Here is a 24805-nt window from a genome sequence, read left to right as displayed (position 1 = left end):
CCCATTCGACTCATTTTATGGAGCTTTGAAAGAGGGAATGACACTACACCTATGTGAACTCCTACAGCATCCGGTTATCATGTGATCTGTCTCAGAGGCCGATGTCAGAATATCCTTCAAGAGGGTGATCTCTCGCAAGGTATCAGTTGCTGACTATACCTGACCAGGTACTGAAAATCTGTGCTAAATAATCGACTGGAATGTTCAAGGATATCTTCCTTTTCTCACTGCTGTGGTCTGAGGTTTCCACCTGCTTCAAAATGCCAGTAAACATATCGATGCACAAGTAGAGCAAGGTGATCTGCCTTAATACATCAATCAGTAGTGCTCACATCTACTGTAAGGAAGTTGGTCATGGCTAGTATTAACTCCTGCATGAGCAAGGACTTGGACCTGTTGCGATTTACCTACTGTCACAACAGGTCTACAACAAGCTGCAATCTCACTGGCTTTTCACTCTGCTTTGGATTACCTAGACAAGAGCAAAGTATACATGAGGCTGCTGATTATCAATTACAGCTCAGCATTCAATGCTTCATGCCTGGAGTATAAATCACCCAGCTTCTAAACCTGAGCCTTGTATCTCCCTGTGCGACTGGTTCCTCAGCTTCGTCACCAGTACGTATCTCTTCACTGACAATCAAAACAGGTGCACCTCAAGGATTTGTGCTTAGCTGTTCCTCTACTCTCTCTCTACACCTGTGTTTGTGTGGCTAAGCACAGCTCAGATGTTTCTATAAATTAACAGATAAAACCACTATTATTGGTGTAATTTCAGATGGCAGTGAGGATGCATACAGGAGTGACATAGAGCAGATGGTAGAGTAGTGTCATAACAACAACCTTGCACTCAGCGTCAGCAAGGTCAAGGAGTTGATAGTGAACTTCAGAAGAACATCCCTCATTGAGGGATTGACATTTGAAAGTTCCAGGGTGTCAACATCTTGTAGGATTTGTCCTCAGCCCCACAAATTGATGCAGTCAGAGGGTCTACTTTGTTAGAAGTTTGAGGAGCTTGGGTACGGAACCAAAGATGTGTGTAAATTTTTGTTGATGTATGGTGCAGAGCATTCAATGCACAGAACCGTTGAATTTGCACAAGCAAAGTTAATCTCTTCCAGCTGCCCTTGAAAATATTTGTGGATGGGAGACTAAATTTGGGAGGTTGCCTGACTGAGTGGAAGCTTAAAATTCAAAGTACATTTATTATCAAAGTAAGAATAAATTATACAACTTTAAGATTTGTTTCCTTACAGGTAGCCAAAACAAGAACTGTGAAAGAACCCATTTAAAAAGACAGAATAGCAAACACCCAATGCACAGAGAGAGAAAATAAACACAAATCAAGCAAACAGTAAAAGCAAGTAACAGCATTCAGAACTAAAGTGAGTCCGTAGACCAAGAATACGGAGGGACCGGAGCAGGCCATAGCCTCGGCCTCAGTTCATCACACAGTGGAGTAAAATCGAGCTTGCAGACACAAAGCCCTGAGCAGTCGGAGCAGGCCGTAGCCTTGGCCTCAGTTCATCACACAGTGGAGTAAAATTGAGCTTACAGACACAAAGCCCTGAGCAGTCGGAGCAGGCCGTAGCCTTGGCCTCAGTTCATCACACAGTGGAGTAAAATTGAGCTTACAGACACAAAGCCCTGAGCAGTCGGAGCAGGCCGTAGCCTTGGGCTCAGTTCATCACACAGTGGAGTAAAATGGAGCTTACAGACACAAAGCCCTGAGCAGTCGGAGCAGGCCGTAGCCTTGGCCTCAGTTCATCACACAGTGGAGTAAAATGGAGCTTACAGACACAAAGCCCTGAGCAGTCGGAGCAGGCCGTAGCCTCGGCCTCAGTTCATCACACAGTGGAGTAAAATGGAGCTTACAGACACAAAGCCCTGAGCAGTTGGAGCAGGCCGTAGCCTTGGCCTCAGTTCATCACACAGTGGAGTAAAATTGAGCTTACAGACACAAAGCCCTGAGCAGTCGGAGCAGGCCGTAGCCTCGGCCTCAGTTCATCACACAGTGGAGTAAAATGGAGCTTACAGACACAAAGCCCTGAGCAGTCGGAGCAGGCCGTAGCCTCGGCCTCAGTTCATCACACAGTGGAGTAAAATGGAGCTTACAGACACAAAGCCCTGAGCAGTCGGAGCAGGCCGTCGCATCCAGTCCCGACGCCCTGTTTTTTCAATCCATCCAGCCTGGCAATTAAATGGTCCAAACATTGTGTCATCCCTTGCACTAGGACCTGGCTCTGTCGCATTGATACGCTCTGGGCCTGGAACCCTCTGCCACATCTGGCCTGTACCTAATGTTTCTAAATTGACTCAGTGCTTAGGTTGATCCAATATCTCTCTTGGTTTAGGTGAATGGCCTCCAAAACTCCTCCACTACAACTTTTCTCTGCCTTGCACGCCCCGACTCTGTCTTGACCTTGGTCCAATCACTTCTTGAACATGCTCCAACCTTTCTCCAACTTTGCATTGCATGCCTTGACTCTTGTGTCAACCTCCCCCTTGCTCGCCTCTTCATTGTTTGTGGTGATCGTTTACCACAATTTTCCATAGAAGTAGTATAATTAATAAAGTAGTTATATTTCTTGCTTCATGAACTGCTAGTAAGCTGTTGTCTGTTTTCCGTAGTACCATCTTAAACCTACTATTGGCAAAGACTGATCCATCGTGTCGCATTTGAGTAATTTACAGTTCAGAGGGTTGAGCACTAGGAATCCTCAGCATTGACTCTGGGCTCCATGAAGTTTCATGTCACATGTCACAGAAGCCTCCTGATATTTCCAGTCGCTGTCCTCCCATAGGTGATGAATTAGTGTTCCTCCCTGTTGAATAGCTTATGGTAGAGATACTGAAAGTAGCAGCATGTACTCTGGGTAAGGACATCATTGTCTGTAACCAAAATGATGGTGGTATTATCAGCATCGCCACTGATGGAGTTGGCCAAGTCCTGAAGGACATAACTGCCAGAGTTGAAACTATTTCACAGTCCTTTTGGAGAAAATGTCTTGTCTTCACATTGACTTTAGTCCCCATCATGTTGTGTTTCAGAACCTTTGTAATTGCCCTTGACAGTAAGGTTGTACAGACTGAATGTGGCATCAAGGCATCCACCTGAAACTAAAGTTGATGGTCATCAATGGAAAAACACTCCATTAGTAGAAAGTATATATTGCAAAAGGAAAATTATTATGGTTGTTGGAAACCAACCATCCCAGCCCCAGGACATTTGCAGATAGCCTTCCTTCATGTAGTGCTTCACTACCTCACTATTCTGTTTTTGAACTATTACTTATTTGTAACTTGGAGTAATATTTTATGCCTTGTACTGACACATGCAAGACTTACTGCTGCCGTAATACAACAAATTTCATGGCATGTCAATGATTCTGATTCAGTGCTTTCCCTCAAATCATAACATTAGAAAGGGAGAGGTTTGTTGATGATTGCAACACTCCTCTGCAAAGGAAGCCATACCCACATGCAACATGATTGAAGTATTGTCATTTGGGCTGTTAAGTGGTAAGCAATATTCATGCCACTTGGAAGTAGTTGTACCATATTTAGGAGCTCCTAGGGTTGCCTGTGTTGGATGGTGGTGGAGGAAATAAACATTTAAGGTTGGTTGCCTTGGCCTGGATGATTGTCTTGAGTTGCACTTATTTAGGCAAGTGGAGTGTATTCCATCACACCTCTGCCGTGTGTCTTGTAGCGATGGAAAGAGTATGTGTTCTCAAGAGGCAAGCCAGATGCTGCAAGGCATTTAGCCTCTGACTTGCACTTGTAAGCACAGTCCATTTTAATTTCTGCTTAGAAATTATAGGGTTAGACTCTGTTCTGTTGGATATGACAGATCTTAATTTGGAAATGTATCCTCATTCCTTGATTGTTGCTTTGACTAAATCCTGAAAAGACATTAACTACAAGGCTGTAGCAGTGCCTTTGCCAGAATGATGACAATAGTTCAAAGAGTTAGCTTGCCACCCCCCACACCCCACCCCCATTCTCACTGCCAATATGAGATGGGCAATAAATGCTGGCCTTGCCACTATCCATAGCATTAAAATGTGGCAGACACAAGGGTCTGCAGATGATGTCTACAGACCCGTGCCATAAATATTGAGTTTTTAAAATTCTAAGTAAACACCCACCTATTTCTTTTTACCCCTCTCACTCACCCCTAGCCATCTGGTTTTTCAATTTTTGTCCCTGTTCCCAGTCCCCCTTCACCTGTCCTTGTCTCTTTTCCCCTTCTTGCTCTATCCACCCTTTTTGCACACAAGATTCCCCCCTCCACTTCCTCTTCTGATTCAAACTGTCATTCACCTCTCTCTTCTCTCTAATGATTCTCATTCTCACCACCTTTACTTATCCAATTCTGCTTTGGTAACACTTTGTGTTTCTGCTTATTTCCCTCCCACAGCTGTCTCCAATCTTCATACTCCCCTCTTGCCCCACCTTGCTCCATCTTTTGTCTTTTTACTTTCTTACTTTGTCTGCCTCCATTTACCATTCACCTGCCATAGTTGTGTGGAGTTCTCCAGAGCATTTTCAATCTGAATCTCAACCTGGAAAGGATCCTGAGTGTGTGGGATCATGCGTCATCCCAGTACCCAAGAATGACTACCGTCCAGTGGCTCTGACCACACACATCATGAAAACCCTAGAGAGGCTGGTCCTGCTCCAGCTCCGACCCCTGGTCAGATCAGCCCTCAATTCCCTGGAGCTTGCCTACCAGGAGCACATTGGAGTCAATGACGCTGTTGTCTACCTGCCTAACAGAGCTTACTCCCATTTGGATAAGCAGGGCAGCACTGTGAGGATCATGTTCTTTGATTTCTCAAGTGCCTTCAATACCATACAGCCTCCATTGCTGGGGGAAAAGCTTCGTTCGATGCAGGATGGTACTTCCATTGTATCCTGGATAATAGACTACCTGACTGATAGACCACAGTTTGTGCGGCTTCAAAGCTGTGTGTCAGACATGGCTGTAAGCAGCACTGGGACTCCACAGGGGACTGTATTGGTTTCCTTCCTGTTAACCCTGTATAGCTCAGACTTCAGATACAACACTGAGTCATGTGATCTGCAGAAATTCTCTGATGACTCAGCAATAGTTGGGCGTATAAAGAGAGGATGGGAGTATGAATACAGGGCCCTGGTGGAGGACTTTGTCAAATGATTTAAGCTGAGTTATCTGTAGCTCAACATCAGTAAGGCAAAGGAGATGGCAATGGACTTTAGGAAGACTAAATCTGCACTGCTCCCTGTTACTGTTGATGGTGAGGATGTGGATGTGGTGAGGATCTACAAGTACCTGGGGGTGTACCTGGATGACAGACTTGAGTGGAGCACCAGCACAGAGGCTGCATACAAGAAGGGCCAGAATCACCTCTTCCTGAGGAGGCTGAGGTCCTTTGAAGTATGCAGGTCCCTCCTTCACATGTTCTATCAGTCTGTTGTCACCAGTACGATCTTCTATGCAGTGGTGTACTGGGCCAATGGCATCAACACGGGTGATGCCAGAAGGCTCAATAAACTGATTAGAAAGGCTGGCTCTGTTATAGGAGTCAAACTGGACACACTGAACAAAAGACCCGATGAAAAATCCTGGACAATGTTTCTCACCCTCTGCGTGCCATCTTGGCTGAACAGAGGAGCATTTTTAGTAATAGATTAAGACAACTGCACTGCTCCAAAGGGTGCTATATGAGGTCATTCTTATCCTTGGCCATTAGGCTCTATGATGAGTCAATCTATAGCCAGGGAAGTGATGACACCCTCCTATGACTTAGACTTAGACTGAGGTAATTTATTTTTTATTCTTTCTTACTTTTCTAATATTTGTTTATCTGTGCACTTGTAATGCTGCTGTGACACTGTAATTTCCTTTGGGATCAATAATGTATCTTATATATCGATCTATCTACCTGCCCGTCATCTTACAGTCCTTCATCAATTATCTCAGAATCCTTTCTTGCTATTCTCCTTACTTATGTTAGCCATCTTGCCCCTCTACTCGCAGTCCTGCTGTAGGGTTTCAATCCAAAGCATCAAGTTATTTACTGCTCAACCTACTGAATTCCTTCAGAAGATTTTTGAGTAAAATATAGGATTAGATGACGGATTTTGATTTTGTAAGGCCAAATAGCTTTGATAACCAATTTGTTGAATCTTTATCATCCACGATTTGTCCAATGTTTTTGTAGCTGCTACTTTTTGGTGTTCATTTGTATAACTTTATTGAATCTCTCAATATTACTGCAATATTATGGCTAACACGAGGGGGCATAGTTTTAAGGTGCTTGGAATTAGGTATAACGGGGATGTCAGGTAAGCTTTTTTTACACAGAGAGTGGTGGGTGTGTGGAATGCATTGCCAGCAACAGTGGTAGAGGCGGATACAATAGGGCCTTTTAAGAGGTTCTTAGATAGAGTACATGGAGCTTAGAAAAATAGAGGGCTATGCACTAGGGTAATTCTAGGCAGTTTCTAGAGCAGGCCACATGGTCGGCACAACATTGTGGGCCAAAGGGCCTGTAATGTGCTGTAGATTTCTATAATTCTATGATTACCTGACCATCCTAACTTGGTTATCCATCGAAACTTGGAAATGTAGTTACAATGCAAGTTAGAGTGTTTTGGTTTTAAGAAACTTAAACCTCCTTGCACTGTAATCTCACCAAGATCATTTACTCTCATTTCTTTTGGTTGTAGTTGTGTTATTCATGTTCTGTACTTTTGTTGCCAATGGTTACAACTTTTTGGGCTTCATTAAGCACAATTATTAAAACAGCTTAATCCTTTTTTTCCTTCTGACGGCAGTGTCAAAATTGACTAAACAACTAATACTGCTGGAAGCAGAGAAGCAAAGCCAACACAATGAGTTACAAGAGGCTCGTCAACATTTAAAGGACCTTTCTTCAAAGTATGATCAAGTTAAAGCAAGTCTTCGTGACAAAATGGGGGTGGATGAACATAAAGCAGCCTTGAATGATCTCCAAAGGTGTGCACATTCTTTTCCCTAAATTAATTCCACTGAGATTGCACATGGAAACTTGAATCCTAATATTTAAGTGGAAGTGTGAAAATGGCTGAATTAACTATCCTGTTATTTCATTGGAAATGAAAATTAGGTATTTTCGTTTGGATATTTGGTTAGCAATGCTATCTTCATATGTTGATAGTTAATTAAAAAGAATTATCTAACCAGATGGAAAAAGGCACCTCTATCAAAATGACACTCCTGCAGAATTCCATAGAAATGTTCAGTATATATTCTGCTTTAACCCAAGATTTTACGAGCTGTTAACATTACTTAAGCTTCTGCTTTTTCACAGAAGGGATTAAACTAATGTTGAAGAAAGAAAATTAATAAATGAGTCAGCTCAAAGCAGTAAAAGTTATAGGAAGTGTAGGAGTGAATTGTGAAGCACACTAAATAGAGGATGGTGAAAAATGAGCAAGATTAGTGAGAATTGGAGATTTGAGTTAAATGAATAAAAATGTAAGCTTGTGTTGGACTAAAATTGTTGTAATTTAGAAGTATTTTCCAAATTTTATTTTGTGCTACGTAAAATATTCAAGGAGTTAGTTAAAAATTGGGCCTTTCACTTCTTGGTACATTGTGCATTAGTGTTACTGGACAAAAAGAATCCCCTGGAGCTAATGCTTGTAAGCACTAATGTTGAGAAAGTAGAAAACCACAGCATGTATACTAGATGGCTGGATTTTGCTGGGAAGCTTTCTTTGAGTTAAGTGTTAGCAGCATCTTTTCGCTGCACTGCAAAATCTGTTCCATGAGTTCAGTTTCTAAGCAACTTTTGGTGTGCTTTATTTTGTTCATTCTGTGTAGAAAACTGCTGCTGGAGCAAGAGAATCACCATGCAGAAGTGGAGGAATTGATGGGAAGAATTGCATCTCTAAAAGCTGAGAAAAAGGGCCTGCTTGTTGAAAGGACAGAATTAATTGCTGACAATAAAACTTTAGAAGCAGAACTACACACAGCACTGAAGTCTAACAGGTATATTAGATAAATTTGTACTGACTTCTAAATTTATTCCAGTAATTCAGTTTCTGAATATAAGTCTTATTCACATCAAGTAAATATTTTGAAAGAAAATATTTTAATTCTGTTATATCTAAATTTTAATTTTTTTTCTGTTTCTGTTTTCCATATTTTGTATTAATTGCACATAGAAATAGGCTATTTGCCTATTGAAATTATTCCAGCTTTTCAAGCAATTTCATATTTCCTTGTGTTGCCCACTACTATCATGAAGTGGCTGTCTCCATTTGGCTTATATTTCATTGATACAGGCAGCTTTATCATGTTTGGCAAGTGGTCATTTTTCACATAATGGAGCAGACGACCATCATAGTTGTCTAATGTCCTGTCACTTCATGAGCACCTACTATTTGTGCAACTCAATTGACTTTTCAGGGCATTATCTTATTTTGCCAAATAGCATCAGATTGAAAGGTTTCTTAGAAAAATAGGATTTGGGCCATTTCAAATATGTTTTGCCATTCAATGAGATCTTCTCTGATCTGTAGCCTTTCATAAACACATCTTTATTTTGTAGTTTTTTGTATCTCTTGTTACGTAACCTCGTAACCAGGTAACTTACCAGCAAAGATAGCGGGATCAGCTGAGTCGGATGCTACTATTTTCAAACGTTTTATTCAAAAAGGGGCACAAACGTATGGTTAATACAAAACATTCAGATCATATACATCGTCAAAACTCAATCTAAAACACCGGTGTAATAATAATCAATCAGAAATAAGCTCTATAGTTGTCTAGGGGATAATACTGAGTCCAATTGAAATATAAAGAGTCACTCAGAAGTTTGCAGGCTTTTCCCTTTTGGGAACCGCTGGGGTTTCACGTTGTGGAGAGAGAGAGATGGTTGAGAAAGGATAAACACTTGCCCGTTGTCTTTATAGAGCAAATCCTTGGAATCAGGGGAGCAGGCTTCCCCGTTGTTATTTAAAAGCGGTCTTCCGTTGGTTCTAGCCACAGATTCAAAATTTGGAATCTAACGCACGTGGCTTCCTTCAAAATGGCTTCCCGCTCCCACGGGAATCGGTATCGTGCTTCCTTGGTGTCTCCTTGGTGCGTCTGAGGGTTGTCCCCCCCTCAGACCCTCCTTTATACTTCTTCACGGGATCGCAGGTGTCAATCAGGTTGCAGGTGATGCGATCTCTCTCTCAACCAGCCCACTTTGCCCGAGGGCTTTTCACGTGGTCTCCATGAGACAATAGTCAATGTCGCCTTTATTCTGCTTCTCGGGAGAACGTGGTCTTCCGCACGTCTCTCTCTCTCTTGGGTCAGTTGACCCCCCCTTGACTAGGGCTCTTGCGATTCTCACAAAGGAGGGGGCCGAGGTCATAACACTATTAGCATCTTTTGCTCATTAAAAATCTGCCAAACTATTGCTCACATAGCCTCAACTGTCCATTGAAGAAAATTCTAAACCGAAGGCTGACGAACAAACTGTTAAATATCATCTTGCTATGTATACATACACTTTTGCTATTTAATTTTCACATACCCATTATTAATTTGAATAATTAAAATAGTGGAAGTAAAATTCTGTTGTATATCACTTGTCCAAGTTATTAATACACCAATGTAATTACCCAATTAAACTTTTCATTGCTAACTGTAGTCTTGTTCAAATATAACCCTCCATTGTAACTGTCAGTTAATATACCACATAAAATGTTTAAAACAGATATTACCATTGAGCAATATCATCAATTAATTTTGTAAACTATTCCAAACACCAATATGATTCCCAGGCTAGCACAGAAGAAGATAGGGCTTCTAAAACAGCAGATGGAAGAAGCTGTGGAGAAAGAGGTGGCAGCTCACCAATATTTGGCAAACTTGATCAGCCTTGCTGAAAAAGCAGCTCACGAGCGTGATCAGCTTGTACATAAGGTAAGCAATTTTTTAAGAAAGGAGCAAAATTGGAACCTCCTCTTTCCAAGGTCTGTTATTTGCAAAGATCCCACATTACAAAAGGTGGGAGAGGATAGGGAAACGGAGGATGAGGTGAGCTGTGATGGAGAGAGGATGTTGGCAGTTACAGAATATCAAGTCAAGCAACCTAAGCCATTTCTGATGTTTAAATTGTAAATCACCCACTTCATAACTTAGATTTAACTGCACGTCAGGGGAACATTTGGCAGGACATCAATGTGGGCTTAAACAGAGATGCAAGTTAGCTAGTTCTTGCTGGTACACTGTACTGGTATGTACCCACAACAGTGGGTATACGGGTTAAATGGCTGTGTTGGTTATGCAATAGTACCAGTGAGAATTTCAAGTTGCTTTCACCCCTGGAACCAAGACAATTGACAAATTCATTTTAATAAATGTAAATTATTTGGTCCCAGTGTGATGATGACACCATTATTTCTGTCGTCAGCTTCTTCCAATAATGGTGCTGCATTTGTATTCTGGATATTGCACCTCATGCTTTGTATCCAAAGTAATTGGCAGGAATTTTTCCTGTTGACAACTTCATTCTGCTGGTGATGCTTGGGCAGGTAGGCTAGCTGGTGGCAGGATGTCAATCAGGTTTGTTGTCATTCAAGTGACCTCCTGGCGTTAATCTTCCTTGCGTACCTTGATGTTCTATTGACCCCTTAATTCCATCTTCTATATTTAGTTAGCTTCCGTTTGAATGTCTCTTTATCCTAACCCTAAAATTTAAACCTAGTCGTATTGATTTAACATTATCTTATTATGTTACCACAATGTTTCCTACAAGGACTCAATAAACTAGCTTGTATTATTATATATGGAAGAAATCCTAGCCAATTATGAGATGAGATTTAATGTTTTGGAAAATGGCTACTTGTTCTCAATTATTTTGTCATTAAAATTAATTATTCTTGTCACTTTTCATTATCACCTTTTCCAAAGAAATTGTTTTCTTATGGAGTAGTTGTTCAACTCCATTATCACTCATGCCCAAACCTTAACTTGTAAATTTTAATAAACTGTTGAACTTGGAAACCAGCTATCTCTTTCAAAGTCAATGCAGTTAGAAGTGTAAATGGATTGTAAATTGGAGCAATTTTCTTGACACTCTGAAACAGGCTCTAAGGTTAAAATATCTTTTACAAGCATGATTTTAAAACCTGGAAATCTTAATTTATATGGCTTTTTTTGTTGTTTTTCTTGCCTTAATCTCTCATATTTTTTGTTCAGTGCTTATTTTCTTCCCCAGAGTTTTAGTACTCAACTCTTAAATTTACCTTGATTTTTATTTTGTAATAGACCAAGAGCTTAACAAATGAGAAGAATGGAGTTTTAAACAGGATGCTGGCAGACACTGTGCATTTGGGCAAGTTGGAAGAGAAAGTAAAGGTTTGATTGTCTTCTGTTTCAATTCTACTTTCTAAATTAATTTAGGAATAACAGTATGATTGTCTCAGTCGGTAGAAGTAATGCCATAAATTTCTACTAGCTCAGTAAATGATATTTTTAGTAATCTAGTGCCTTTTTCTATTATAATATTCTAACTATTCATCATTACACATTTTTAAAATATTAGTAAAATTGACAACAGGTAAAAATTATGACCATTTACAAGAAATTGAAATAATTAAAGTTGGGTTATTTTAATTGCGATATCTTGAAAGTGGTAAGAACTGAAAATAGAAATTTTCATTTTTAAAAAATTATTTTTTAAATATTAATTTTTGCATTTCTAACTATTTTTGGTAGTAAAAATCTTTTAAATAACATCAAAATAGTGATTAATATATCACCAATCCAAGGTATTGTGGATGTTGGCAGCCTGAACTAAGAACTGGAAATATTTAGCAGATCAGGTAGCATCAGTGGAGAGGCCAGAGTTATCATTTCATGATGTTTAATCAGAAAATGTATCAATCTAATTAATACAATTATTTTTAAAACTGATACTATCTATAAAACTTCAGCACAAAAATTATCTTTAAAAATAAGAAAGGAGATGAAGAGAAAATAGGGAATTATAAACATGTTTTCCTAACATTGGTAGTAGAAGAAAAAGCCTATTATTAAAGATGTAATAGCAGAGCATTTAGAAAATATTGATGGGACTGGTCAGGGTAAGTGCAGATTTAGAGAAGAGACAACATGCTTGACTAATTTACTGATTTTTTTTGAGAATGTAACTATAGAGCTGACAGGAAGAACCATTGATCTAGTATATTTGGAGTGAGTTATGAGGAGTATGCAGAAAGGCTCAAGAGTGATTAAGAAAGGTTTGGTGAGCAGGCGAAGGCATAGCATAGATGTTATAATGTTTATTAGTGTCAAGTTAAGATCATTACCTGAATGATTATACATGGTAAAAGAGAGATGTGGAATGATATCTTCTTGTCTTTCTACACAAGTCACTGAAAACAAACATTCAGATGCAGTAAGTGGGAAGAAAGACCAATGATATGTTGGCATTCATAGTGATTAAGAATTGAGACTTAAACACAAGAAACTCTGCAGATGCTGGAAATCTAAAGCAACACACACAAAATTCTGGGGGAGCTCAGCAGGTCAGGCAGCAACTATGGAAATGAATAAACAGTTGATGTTTTGGGCCGAGGCTCTTCTCTAGGACAGGAAAGGAAGTGGGAAGATGCCAGGACAAAAAGTTGGGGGAGAGGGAAGGATGCTAGCTAGAAGGTGATAGGTGAAGCCAGGTGGGAAGGATAGGTAAAGGGCTAGAGAGGAAGGAATCTGATAAGAGAGGGGAGTAGACCATGGGAGAAAGAGAAGGAGGAAGGGTCCTAGTGGGAGGTGACAGGCAGGTGAGAAGATTTACAACAGGTCCTTCAATGTAGAGGAGGCCTCATTGGGAGCACCAGACACAATAGAAAACCTCAGCAGATTTGCAACTGAAGTGCTGACTCACTTGGAAGAACTGTTTGAGGCCCTGCATGGAGATGATGGAGGAGCACTTTAGCACAGGTGTACAGGAGCACAGGTATAGCACTTTAGCTGCTTACAGGGATAAATGCCAGGTGGGAGATTAGTGAAGAGGGACGATGGGGAATCACAGGGGGAGTCATCCCTATGGAAAGCAAGGGTGGGGAGGTATAAATATGTTTGGTGGTAGGATCCCTTTGGAGATGGTGGGAGCTGAGGAGAATGATGTGTTGGATGCAGAGGCTCGTGGGCTGGTAGGTGAGGGCAAGGAGAATTCTAGCCTGTTACTACTACTTTGATTGTCTATGTTTCTTTCTAGCTACTGGGGATCTGTGTTTCAGAATTGTCCTTAATATCTAGTGATTATTTCATTGCAAATAGGCTAGTCTCTTTCTAAGTTGAATATTGAAGTTATAATGATGAAGTTATACTTAGCTGGTCTCCAGTTCCTCTTTCATCAGTTGGTGTATTGTGCAACTCTAAACAAAGGCAAAATTTCAAATTTGATAGAATCCTTATATTTTATAAAAAGTCTCTTAGCTGTGAGAACATTCTCAGCTTTACTATTTATTTATGGATACAAGGGTGTTTAAAGCTCAATATTTTAGCAAATGCTGTGAATTCTAAGAATGTGAATTGCATTCCATTATCAGTTACAAGGAAGTTGACATTCCAAATTTAGCCATTGTTATTACAAATTTCAAAGCATTGCTGGTCGTAACTGAATAATTTGACCTTTTCAATGAAATGACTGTGGTGATCATGCACAACAAGGAGAGTATGTGAATACTGTAAATTGCAAAGTTCAGCACAAACTTTGTCTGTCCTAGTCCATTTATGTATGATTCTTAATTTGGCAAACTGACAATCCAAACAAATGTCACGTTTTGAAATCTATTGTTTAAATGTGGATGTCATTCCTGGTCATGGGAATGATCTCAAACTCTTGTAAGTAGAATTTTCTATACAAAGGATGTGGCACAGCAACTGACATCAGCTCTTCATGCAACACAGCTCGTGCCACAAATTGTTCTTCAGATACAGAGACTTCAGCCACATCTGAGTTCCCCTTTGAACAACTCGTGGTTGCGGCTGCAGATGCATGACTTGGTCTGTTCGTAATGAGCATCTCTACCAACAACTGTTGGCATGGTGATCAGTTTCTATCTGCTCCCATATTAAACCCCATCAGGAGTAAATTTTGAGTCAGGCAACTACATGGGGCTTCAAAAAGATTCAGAAGATCAATGTAATGTTATTCTGCTTCTTTTATTGCAAAATTAATTCTGTCATTACAGATTTAATTTTGCAATAAAAGAAGCAGAATAACAGCTTATGGTGGACCTGATTAGAGGTCAGCTACAACTGTTTTTCAGTATAGTGTCTTGACTTATCTGTGCAGGTTAGACTGACACCTTGGGAAGTTTCCTTTGATTTTTGTACTGCACTTGCCTTTGTGTCCTGTTGCCTTGGTAATAACCTTAAATTGAACTTCCATGCTTCTTCTCGCATGAAAGATCTCATATGTTTTAAAGGCAAGTTGTTATCTTGCAATCTGCAGTTGTGAACATAAGTCAGTTGCTGTGTATTTCATCTAATATAACAGCATACATGGTAAATTGTATTGATCTGTATTGATCATGTTTCAACAAAATCTTTCCTTCTCCGGTTAAACATGTACTCCTTGAAGAGAAAGCTTTCCAACAATGCTAAGAAAGCATGAACGTTAATTATCTTGAAGTTATTCCCCTGTACAGCTCAGTGTATCTCAATGAAATAAACTTCACACATTTTCCCTCCTTTGCAGTAAGAAGTGTTGCTACCTGACACATGTAATTTTCTCTGATTCCATTGTTCCAATGTAATTCCATCTTGCTAACTAGTTGGAGTCATGTATCTATTTTCTGTCTGAGTCATATTTTCTGGTGTGTTTATTATGGTAGTCTGTCACGTGGGCTGGGGCATGGTAGAAGCAAATAAGTATAGTCACAAATTCAGACTTGTGGTTAGTTAGTTGTTTAGTCTAGTGGAGAAGAGTTGAGCCTTGGAGAATTATATATATATTTTTGATCGCTATTTGGGACATTAATTGGAATGTGTTAGACCACTTAAATATGTATAGAAAGCTAATTCTGATATCACTAATTAGAACACTTAGTTATGCTGATTTGAAATGTAAGATCACTATATCACTAATTTAGTTTAATTAGTTTTTTTATTGCTATAAGATTGTTCGTCTCTGCTTGTTTTGTAATAAAGGATCAGATGTACCCTTTGTGATTTGGGCGCACGTCATACAGTGTCAATCTCCTGGCTTCGTCTGTCAGTGGTTTTGATTTTTTTTTAAAACAGTATAGCACAGGAACAGGCCATTCAGCCCACAGTGTTGTGCCAAACCAGCTAAAAAGCAAATGAAAAACACCCAAACACTAATCGGTCCTACCAAAACCATGTCCATATCCCTCCACTTTCCCCACAACCATGTACCTATCCAAACGTCTCTTAAAAGCCTCTACCACCATACCAGGCAGCACATTCCAGGCATCCACAACTTTCTGAGTATAAACTTACTGGTATGAGGCAGTTTAACCCTAGGAAACAGATACTCTTTGTCCACTCTATCTACTCCTCTCATTATCTTCTAAACCTCCATCAGATCTCCCCTTAGCCTCCTGACGCTCCAGAGAAAATAACCCAAGTTTATCCAGCCTCTCCTGATAGTTCATTCCCTCTAAACCAGCAGCATCCTTCTAAACCTCTTCTGTACCCTCTCCAGAGCCTCAGCATCCTTCTTGTAGTGGGGTGACCAGAACTGTAAGCAGTACTCCAATTGTGGCTGCACTCAATGGACTTGGGGCCTCAAACTGCGGGGTCATTTGCTTTTCTGCTGCCGGAGAAAGAGGCATACTCTATCAGGGGTGGTACATTGCAGATGTGGTGACTGAGGGGTCTGGACTATATACATATATATTTTGTGGTTGTGTTTTTTCTAATATTCCATATGTTCTTATATATGCACAAGGCTGTTTACAAGAAGGGGATGAGCAGACTATTTTCTAAGGAAGCTGAAATCCTTCAATGTGTGCAGCTGGATGTTGGAGATCTTTTACCAGTCTGTTGCAGTGAGTTCAGTCTTTTTTGCAGATTTATGTTGGGGGAGCAACATCGGTGCTAGTGATGTAAAAAGATTAAATAAGCTCATCAAAAAAGCTGGATCTGTCCTTGGCCTCCCAAGGTGCAACACCTCGCATTTATCAGGGTTAAACTTCACCTGACATTTCTTAGTCCTTATCTGCAACTGATCTATATTGTGCCTTTTTCTTTACCAGTCTCCAACTCTAGCCACAACACCACCAAGCCGGTTCTGAAACAAAACAGCCAATTTGCTGTGGATCCCATGCATCTTAATCTTCTGGATTAGCCTCCCATGAGGGACTTTATCAAGTGCCTTACTAAAATCTTTGTAGACAACACCCACTGCCTTACCCTCATCAATCTCTCTTGTCACCTTGCCAAAAAATTCAATCAGGTTGGTAAAGCAGGACCTGCTACACACAAAGCCATACTGGTTCTCCCCTGTTAGGGCATGGGTTTCCAAATGTTCATATATCCTATCCCTAAGAATTTTCTCCAGTAATATCCCTACAAATGATGTGAGACTTGCCAGTCTATAGTTCTCATGACTTTCCCTTGTTCCCTTCTTAAGTAGAGGTACAACATTAGACACAAAATGCTGGAGAAACTCAGCAGGCCAGGCAGCTTCTATGGAAAAAAGTACAGTCGACGTTTCGGGCTGAAACCCTTCGGCAGGAGTCCTTAGTTTATATTCATGTTGCTGCATTGGTGAATACATGTCCCACCTTCCATCAGACTATGTTTCTCAAATTCCAAGGCAGTTTTCACTATGCATATAGCAGAGGACCCACGAGACAACATGTCAGATGTCAGTTCTCCAAGTTCTGCTGCAGGCAGAGCATCTTCTTTATCTAATACCTTCTCTGCATGCACTAAATCAGGGGCTGATTTGGCTGCATTAATCACACATCAACAATCATTGAAGGACAAACTTGCTGGAACAGCCACAGAAAAGGAAGGTACAGTTTGAGTTGGAGGGACAAATTGCCGCACAGGTGGCCAAAGTTAATGTGATAAGCTTCAAGTATGGCAAGTGCTATCAAATCTGAAGATGAAAAAGCTCTTTGAGAGTACAGTCTTTTCCATAGAGACTGTTGCAATGCCATGGAAGAAGTGTAGTATATGCGAGAGCTGGACATGCCTGCCAGTGTGTCTGTTGTCATAAAGGAATGTCCTTATATGCTTAGGGAGAAATGAAGAATGGTGGTCTGTAAATTGCAAGAAAGGCACAACCTTCAGATTACTTTCACTGATATTGTTCATCTTATAGAAAGGCAAATAAAGATTGCTACCTACTTGGTGTTTGTGAATATACAGGATGCTACATCACCAGCAAAAAGCAAAATGTAAGCAAAACTAAGTCACAGTTTCATTCTGTGACTAAAGGAAGCAGTGTTGTCACAACTGTGGGCACTGTGGGAAGCAAAACTAAAGCTAATGGAAGGGTAATGGTTTTGTCAGCCAAAAGCGGTTGTTTTCTGCAAGGGTGAACTCAGATTGGATTCATGCCCTCAGCTGGAGAAAAGGGATCATAGTGAGAGGTTTGGAAAATGGTGTCTGCTTTGACTATTTGTGTACAGGACACATCAGCAAGGATTGGAGAAAGTGTTGCTCATGCAAGGTATGAAGTGGCAAGCATTCCAGCATACTTCATATTCACTCTACCGAAAAGGGTGCAGAATCAAAACAAGCCATCAGACACAGTAGTGAGCAGTGTCCTGTTATCCAATGGCCTTACATGGGCTAGTGATCCTGATTGTAAACTTCCCATAGTTCCAGTACCAGTGAAGTCTAAGAAGGTAAGACAGTTGTTACTTACGCTTTCCTATCCTGAAACGTTGCTACTCAAGACCTTCTCTTATCCCATGGTGTATAAGAGAATGGATGTCCTTTTTCCTGTGAGGTTGAGCTTGTTCATGGGGCCCACTGTGTAGAACACTGCTGTACTTCCTTAGGGAATACATAGAAGACAAGGAAGAACAATTCAGCTGTGAGAAGGTGGATAGGTTTTGCATTGCTTCTATGTTAGTGACTGCCTTGTATCAGTGTCCTCTGAGGAAGAAGTGGTGTCTCTATCATGACCTTGTATCCATTTGTGGTAAAGGTGGCTTTTGGCTCACAGAGTGGATAAGCAACAGACATTCTGTTCTATCTGTGATACCAGAAGAGTAAAGAGCAAAAGACTTGAAGGATATGGAACTGGATCAAGATATACCTTTGGTGGAGAGAGTACTGGGTGTGCAATGGTACATTAAGTCTGATACTTTCAAGTTTAAGATCAAGATCCAAGATAGACCATTCACCACAAGGGGATCCTCTCTGCAGTTAGTTCCATTTATGATCCTTTAGGAAACTTGAGTCCAGTGGTGCTATCTGCTAAGAAGATACTACAAGATCTATATAAGAAGGGCTTGTACCAACATCAGTTGCTCATGAGTACACAAGCTGGCTAAAAGAACACTGCCAGTTGGAAGACTTCAAGATTGTTAGGTGTTTGAAACCCTTGGATTTTGGAGTAGTTACTGCTGCACAGTTACACTACTTTACAGATACAAATGAAGATAGCTATGCAACAGTGACCTACCTATTGGTACACAGTGCTTTTATCATGATAAAATCTAGGGTAGCTCAGTTGAAGTCATTGCTGCTACAATGGCAAGCTGTATGGACACATTGTGGAGGAAGGAGTTGCATATCCAGCTTCAGAACCCAATAATTTGGACTGATAGTAGTTCTGTGCTGAAGTATATCAAGAATAAAACTTCCACGTTCTGAACCTTTGTTGCTAGCAGAGTTTCAGAAATTCTTAAGGTCTTACAAGTATCTAATGGAGATATGCAAGCTGGATGAATGGATGAAGGTGGAAGCATTCCTGAAGAATGAGACATGACTGTCAGGACCTCAGTATATTCTTCAGCCTAAAAGTGAATGGCCTGTGAATTCCCAGTTGTTCTGGAGAACTTCTGCTAGATGGTCTAGAAGTCAAGAGGAGTGTTACAATGAATGCAATGCAGATTGAAGAGGAAGTGGACGTGGTAACATGTATAATCCATCACTTCTCGTGTTGGACCCATTTGAGGAAGACAGTGGTCTGGATACATAGATTAAAGAATCTGCTCTTTTCCTTAGTCAGAAGAGGAAGCGGTTGAACATGGCTCTTGCTCAGTATATTTGGTTGAAGAACAACAAGGGTATTCTTAGAAGAGAGAGATTGAGGAGGCCAAAAGTCAGTTGACTGAGGTTGTCTCTCAGTAGAAGAGTTCAGAAAGGCTGAAATGGAAATTATTGGGTTTTGCCAAAGAAAGAGATTTCCAGACGAATTCTCAATTTTGCAAAGGGAAGGAAGTGTGAAAAGGAACAAGCATATTTTCAAGCTCAATCCAGTACTTGAAGATGGTGTCTTCAGAGTTGGTGGATGGCTTAGTAAGGCAGCCATGCCTGAAGAGTCTAAACATTCTGTTATACTGGCATATCTTCATATCTCAGACATTATTCTGAGGCATGTACATCAAGATTTGGGACATTGTGGCCGTAACCACGTTATCCAGGTTGCACCAAATGTACTGGATTTCTGCGGCTCGTACAGCTATAAGAATAATCCTGTCTTAAGTGTGTTGTTTGTCAATGGTCACACGCAGCTCCAAGATGCCAGCACATGGCAGATCTACCTCTGGATAGCCAATCATAAACACCAGAAAGTCTGCAGATGTTAGAAGTCCAAAGCAGTGCACTCAAAATGCTGGAGGAACTCTGCAGCTCAGACTATCTATGGAAAAGAATGAACAGTCAATGGTTCAGACCAAGACCTTTTTTCAGGACTGGGAAGGAAGGGGGAAAATGCCAGAATAAAAAGGAGAGGGGAGGGGAAAGACAGTAGCTGGAAGGTGATAGGTAAACGTGTGAAAGATCAAGGGCTGGAGAAGAAAGAAATTAATAAGAGAGGAGAGTGGACATAGGAGAAAGGGAAGAAGGGGATCTAAAGGGAAGTAATAGGCAGGTGAGAAGAAGTAAAATATCAGTATGGGGAGTAGAGGGGAGGGAAGAAATTTGTTTACCAGAAGGAGAAATTGATATTCATGCCATCAGGTTGAAGGGTACCCAGATGGAATATAAGGGGTTGCTGCTCTATCCTGAGAGTGGCCTCATCTTGCCACAAGAGGAGGCCATGGACCAATATGTTGGAATGTGAATGGGAATCGGTATTAAAATGTTTGACCAGCGCTTGTGGCGGATGGTGCGGAGGTGCTCTATGAAGCGGTGCCCCAATTTACGATTGGTCTCACCAGTGTAGGGGAGGCTGCGTCGGGATTACCAGACACAATAGATGATCCCAGCAGATTTTCAGGTGAAGCGTTGCCTCCTCTGAAACTACTGTTTGGGGCCCTGAATGGTAGTGATGGAGGTTATGTATTGGTAGGTGTGGCGGTTTTTCCAGCTGAACCTCTGTTTACACGTGTAGTAGTGGTCTACTTTGGATTTTTTAGGTGAAGAGCGGAAGGAGTACAATTAAGAGATATGGGGTCATTGAAGAGGCATTGAAGTGGCATCTTCTTAAGACAGAGTTTCCTTTGTTGGTTCTGTTGGTCCTGCCCTTAACCTAAAGAGCTGTGGCAGTTACAGACTGTTTTGTTTGGTCTTTTCACAGAGCATTGCTATTCAAGAGCAGTGCAAATAAACAGCAATATTTAATAGGTGAGGTCATACATCTCTTTACAGTATAATTAATCCCATACTGCTACATGAAATGAGATTGAACAGACCATTGTATTGAAACAAAGCTGTTGCTGCCTGGAGTGTTCTGGAGGAACAGGCAGTACTTGGCAGACGTTACTAAGATTTTTTTGGTGATATGTTGTGTGCTTCACAACCAGACTATTTACAAGGGCGTTACCCTTGTTACTGGTCCTATGGCGAGAATAAGATAGAGGATAAACAATGTAGCAGGAAACCTGTTTATTCCCTGATGTAGAGCAATTCTTCCAGTTGTGATATAGTAAATGTAATTCTTCATTCACACTTTCCTTTTCCTCTTTTGCTTATTTGAGCATTTGCTAAACAACAAAGTAAAAGCCAAAACAAAATAAACTTTGCATCCAAATTTGTAATTCAAAGCATGCATGCAGGGTAAAGACCAACTACTCTTTTTCTTTTGCTCTTTAGTGAGATAAGTAAAAGAAAGGACACATTTGGTAAATTGAGTGACTGACAAGTAGTAGAGAAAGTGGTCTTTTGTTTTTACTCTGAAGTCAGATTATATCCCCTTGGAACTCTGAACTTGGAATTTTATAAAACGGCACACTTTCAAAATTTTTAGTTGACGCAGAACTTGGAAGTCTGATAAACACTAAGTAATAGACTCCAAATGGACATAATAAGACTTCTGGAATGCACAGACATAGCAGATGAGCATTGACATGGAGATACAAAGTGCTACATTTGGTATAAAGAACATAAAAAGGTATTATTATATAAAGGATGCAGTTTTAAAGTGGGAGAAGGAGCAGAGAGCTAGAGTCATGTACAGTATGCAAAAATCTTGGAAAGTGCCACAACTTGCATTTCTCTATTATGATAAAGACTCTATAAATTAAAAGCTGCAAGAGACAGGCCCCATTAGTCATGTGATTGCAGAAAGGATAAAAATTGATCTCAAAGTGTGTCAAAATATTACACTGAGTTTCAGGCAACCTGCCTGTTACCAAAATTGTGGCATTGTCATGTAGCCATGAATTTAAAACTTGCACTCATTTGAGCTAAACACCAGACAGTTTATTAAGTTAACTCCTAATTATCTGGAGCATAAGAAACTGCAGATACTCTGGAGCAAACAAAACAAACTGTTTGAGCAAATTGTCTGATTTAGAATATAGAAGAGTACAGCACAGGAACAGACCATTCAGCCCACAGTGCTGTGCTGAACCATCTAAAAAGCAGTTCAAAAACACCCAAACACTAATCCCTCCTACCTACACCATGCCCATATTCCTCCATCTTCCTCACATCCATGTACCTATCCAAACATCTCTTAAAAGCCTCTAATGTATTTGCCTCTACTAGGCAGAGCATTCCAGGCACCCACCACTCTCTGAGTAAAAAATTTAACCCTCGCTTCCCTCTCTCACCTTCAATTCATACCCTCTGGTATTAGACATTTCAACCCTGGGAAACACATACTCCCTGTCTACTCTATCTATGGCTGTCATAACCTTCTAAAGCTCTATCAGATCTCCCCTCAGCTTCCGCCGCTCCAGAGAAAACAACCCAAGTTCATCTTCTTCACCCTCTCCAAAGCCTCAGTATCCTTCTGACAGTGGTGGGACCAGAACTGTACTGCAACTAGAGGTCATGGGTTAAGGGTGAAAGGTAAAATGTTTATGGGAACATGAAAAGGGAAAATTCTTCACTCAGAGGGCAGCGAGAGTGTGGAATGAGCTGCCTGTGCAAGTGGTGGGTGCAATTTTGTTTTCAATGTTTGGAGAAGTTTGGATAGGTACATGGATGGCAGGGTTATGGAGGGCATGTCGATGGGAGTAGGCAGTTTAAACAGTTCAGCATGGACTAGATGGGGCAAAGGGCCAGTCTCTGTGCTGTCCTTTCCTATGACTCCATAAAACCCTGGTTAGACCCACACTTGGAGTGTTGTGTTCAGTTCTGGATGCCACATTATAGGAAGGAGAGGGTGCAGATGAGATTTACCAGGCTGCTGCCTGGATTAGAGAGAATGTGCTATGAGAATAGGTTGAGTGAGCTAGGGCTTTTCTCTTTCCAGCAAACATTTTGGAAAGTCCAATTTTAAGGCAAAATACAGGGTTAATGGCAGAATTCTTGGCAGTGTGGAGGAACAGAGAACTTGGGTTCCAAGCCCCCAGTTTCCTGAAAGTGGCCAAGCAAGTTGATCGGGTGGTTAAGTTGATCGGCCTTTCATTTGTTGAGGTACTGATTATAAGAGCCACAAAGTAATGCTGCAGCTCTATAAAATCCTGGTTAGACCACACCTGGGATATTGCATTCAGTTCTGGTCACCTCATTGTAGGAGGGACGTGGAAACTTTAGAGAGGGTGCAGAGAATATTTACCAGGATGCTGTCTGGATTGGAGAGCATGGCATACGCGAGGAGAGGATGAGTGAGCAAAGGCTTTTCTCTTTGGAGTGAAGGAGGAAGAGAGGTGACCTGACAGAGGTGTACAAGATTATAAGAGGCATAGTTCAAGCGGATAGTCAGAGACTTTTTCCCGGGGCAGAAGTGGCCAGTAATAAGAGGGCATAATTTTAAGGAGATTGGAGGAAAGATTAAGGGGTGATGTCAGTGATTGCCTGGACATATGGTTTAATTGGAGCGCACTTGAATGGAATATTCTTCCCTTTTCCTATTTCTAGAACTATTGTTTAATGAATTCGGTTCAATATATAACTCGCCAGACTCAACTTGCCACTGGTGTTATTATCCATGCTGTCCTTCATTCAATTCGAGCTTCCTCAAAATGTAAGCAAGATTCTATTTCCAGTTCTGCCCTTCAGTTTGTTCTTATGAAGACAACAGCAGCTAAGTTCCCCCTTCACCCTCCAACAAGGAATTGCCTTTTCATTGAAATTGTATCATTTTCTGATTTGCTTCAGGAGGTTTTTGAAGTTCATGATTATGAGAAATATTAGTTTGGTTTATTGCACAGCTCCTTGAGCCCAATCTCACTTCCTGTATCCCCAGATTGAACTCTTTTGTTCCTGCAGCATTAAATGTTCCATCTTCATTTGAAATCTCTGAAGGTTTTTTGAACAACACTGTGAAACAACAGCTAGAAGGAATAAGGTGATGGGATGCAATGAATAGGGTGGTGCATGCTTTTTATTTATGGACAGGAATATTGTTTAGTCTTGAAATAGCATGTCCAGTTTTTTTGTTTGCTTATGTGGTGGGTAATATTTGGGAAGCCAAGGGTAACAAAGTTACTTCTCAGCACAAAGCACCTTTATTGTCCTAGAAAACTTGGAAAAAATCAACTTATGGGTGAATCTATTGAGGCATACAAGATTTTGTGCCTCATTCAACTTGCCCTGGGGACCCATATTTGTACAGCAAACTTCAACCATACAGACTACAGCAGGGGTGGAATACCTTTTTGACAGCTGCCATGGTAATTTTTTTACAGAGGTTTTCATTGATTTATGAATTAGTAGCAATATTTACAGACTTTTCAATGAAAAATGTTGAGTCCTGTTGTTTATTTACGTGTATTCATTGATTTACTACTAATAAAAGTTTAACAGAGACAGTTTGAAATAAATGAAGCCTTTTAGAAAAACTGTTCAAAAATTATTAATCTCTTAAAAAGGCAATTGAAAAATGACATTTCTAAATAGTATTTTTGTGATGCCTCGTAAATAGCAAAAGAAATGTGAATGTGTAATTATAATCTTTGGTGCATATTCGTAAATGAAGAAAGAAAGCAAAGCAAACACACTTTACTCTCAGTGAGACTTATTTTGCTTGTTCCATTGCTTGTTTTGAAAGCTATGCACGTAGCATAGTTTCATCCGTAAGTCTGCTCCTATATTTAGACATGTCAAAGTTCATCACTGAAAACAATCACATGAGAATTCTAAACTATATACAGTGTTATATTATTATCACTGAATACAGTGGATTCCACTTAATTACCGTAGATGTCGGATTATAAGCCGCTACTTTTTCCCCACATTTTGAACAGCTTTGAACACTGCGGCCTTTACTACGGTGCGGCT

The 24805-nt window shown here is 40.5% G+C and overlaps 1 protein-coding gene across 3 annotated transcripts in view; it reads left to right on the top strand.

Moving 5' to 3' along the window:
- Positions 1-24805, top strand: part of cep89 (centrosomal protein 89) — a 119609-nt gene that overhangs the window by 64162 nt on the left and 30642 nt on the right. For all 3 annotated transcript variants that reach the window (XM_073070149.1, XM_073070148.1, XM_073070146.1), the window contains 4 exons: positions 6826-7006; positions 7856-8023; positions 9808-9949; positions 11297-11386. In XM_073070149.1, coding sequence (XP_072926250.1) covers positions 6826-7006; positions 7856-8023; positions 9808-9949; positions 11297-11386 — 581 coding nt within the window. The remainder of the gene's footprint in view (positions 1-6825; positions 7007-7855; positions 8024-9807; positions 9950-11296; positions 11387-24805) is intronic.

Source organism: Hemitrygon akajei, chromosome 17 (assembly GCF_048418815.1).
Source record: "Hemitrygon akajei chromosome 17, sHemAka1.3, whole genome shotgun sequence".
NCBI classification, from domain to species: Eukaryota; Metazoa; Chordata; class Chondrichthyes; order Myliobatiformes; family Dasyatidae; genus Hemitrygon; species Hemitrygon akajei.
Note: the sequence above shows the minus strand (reverse complement) of the source record. Positions and strands in the feature narration are given on the sequence as shown.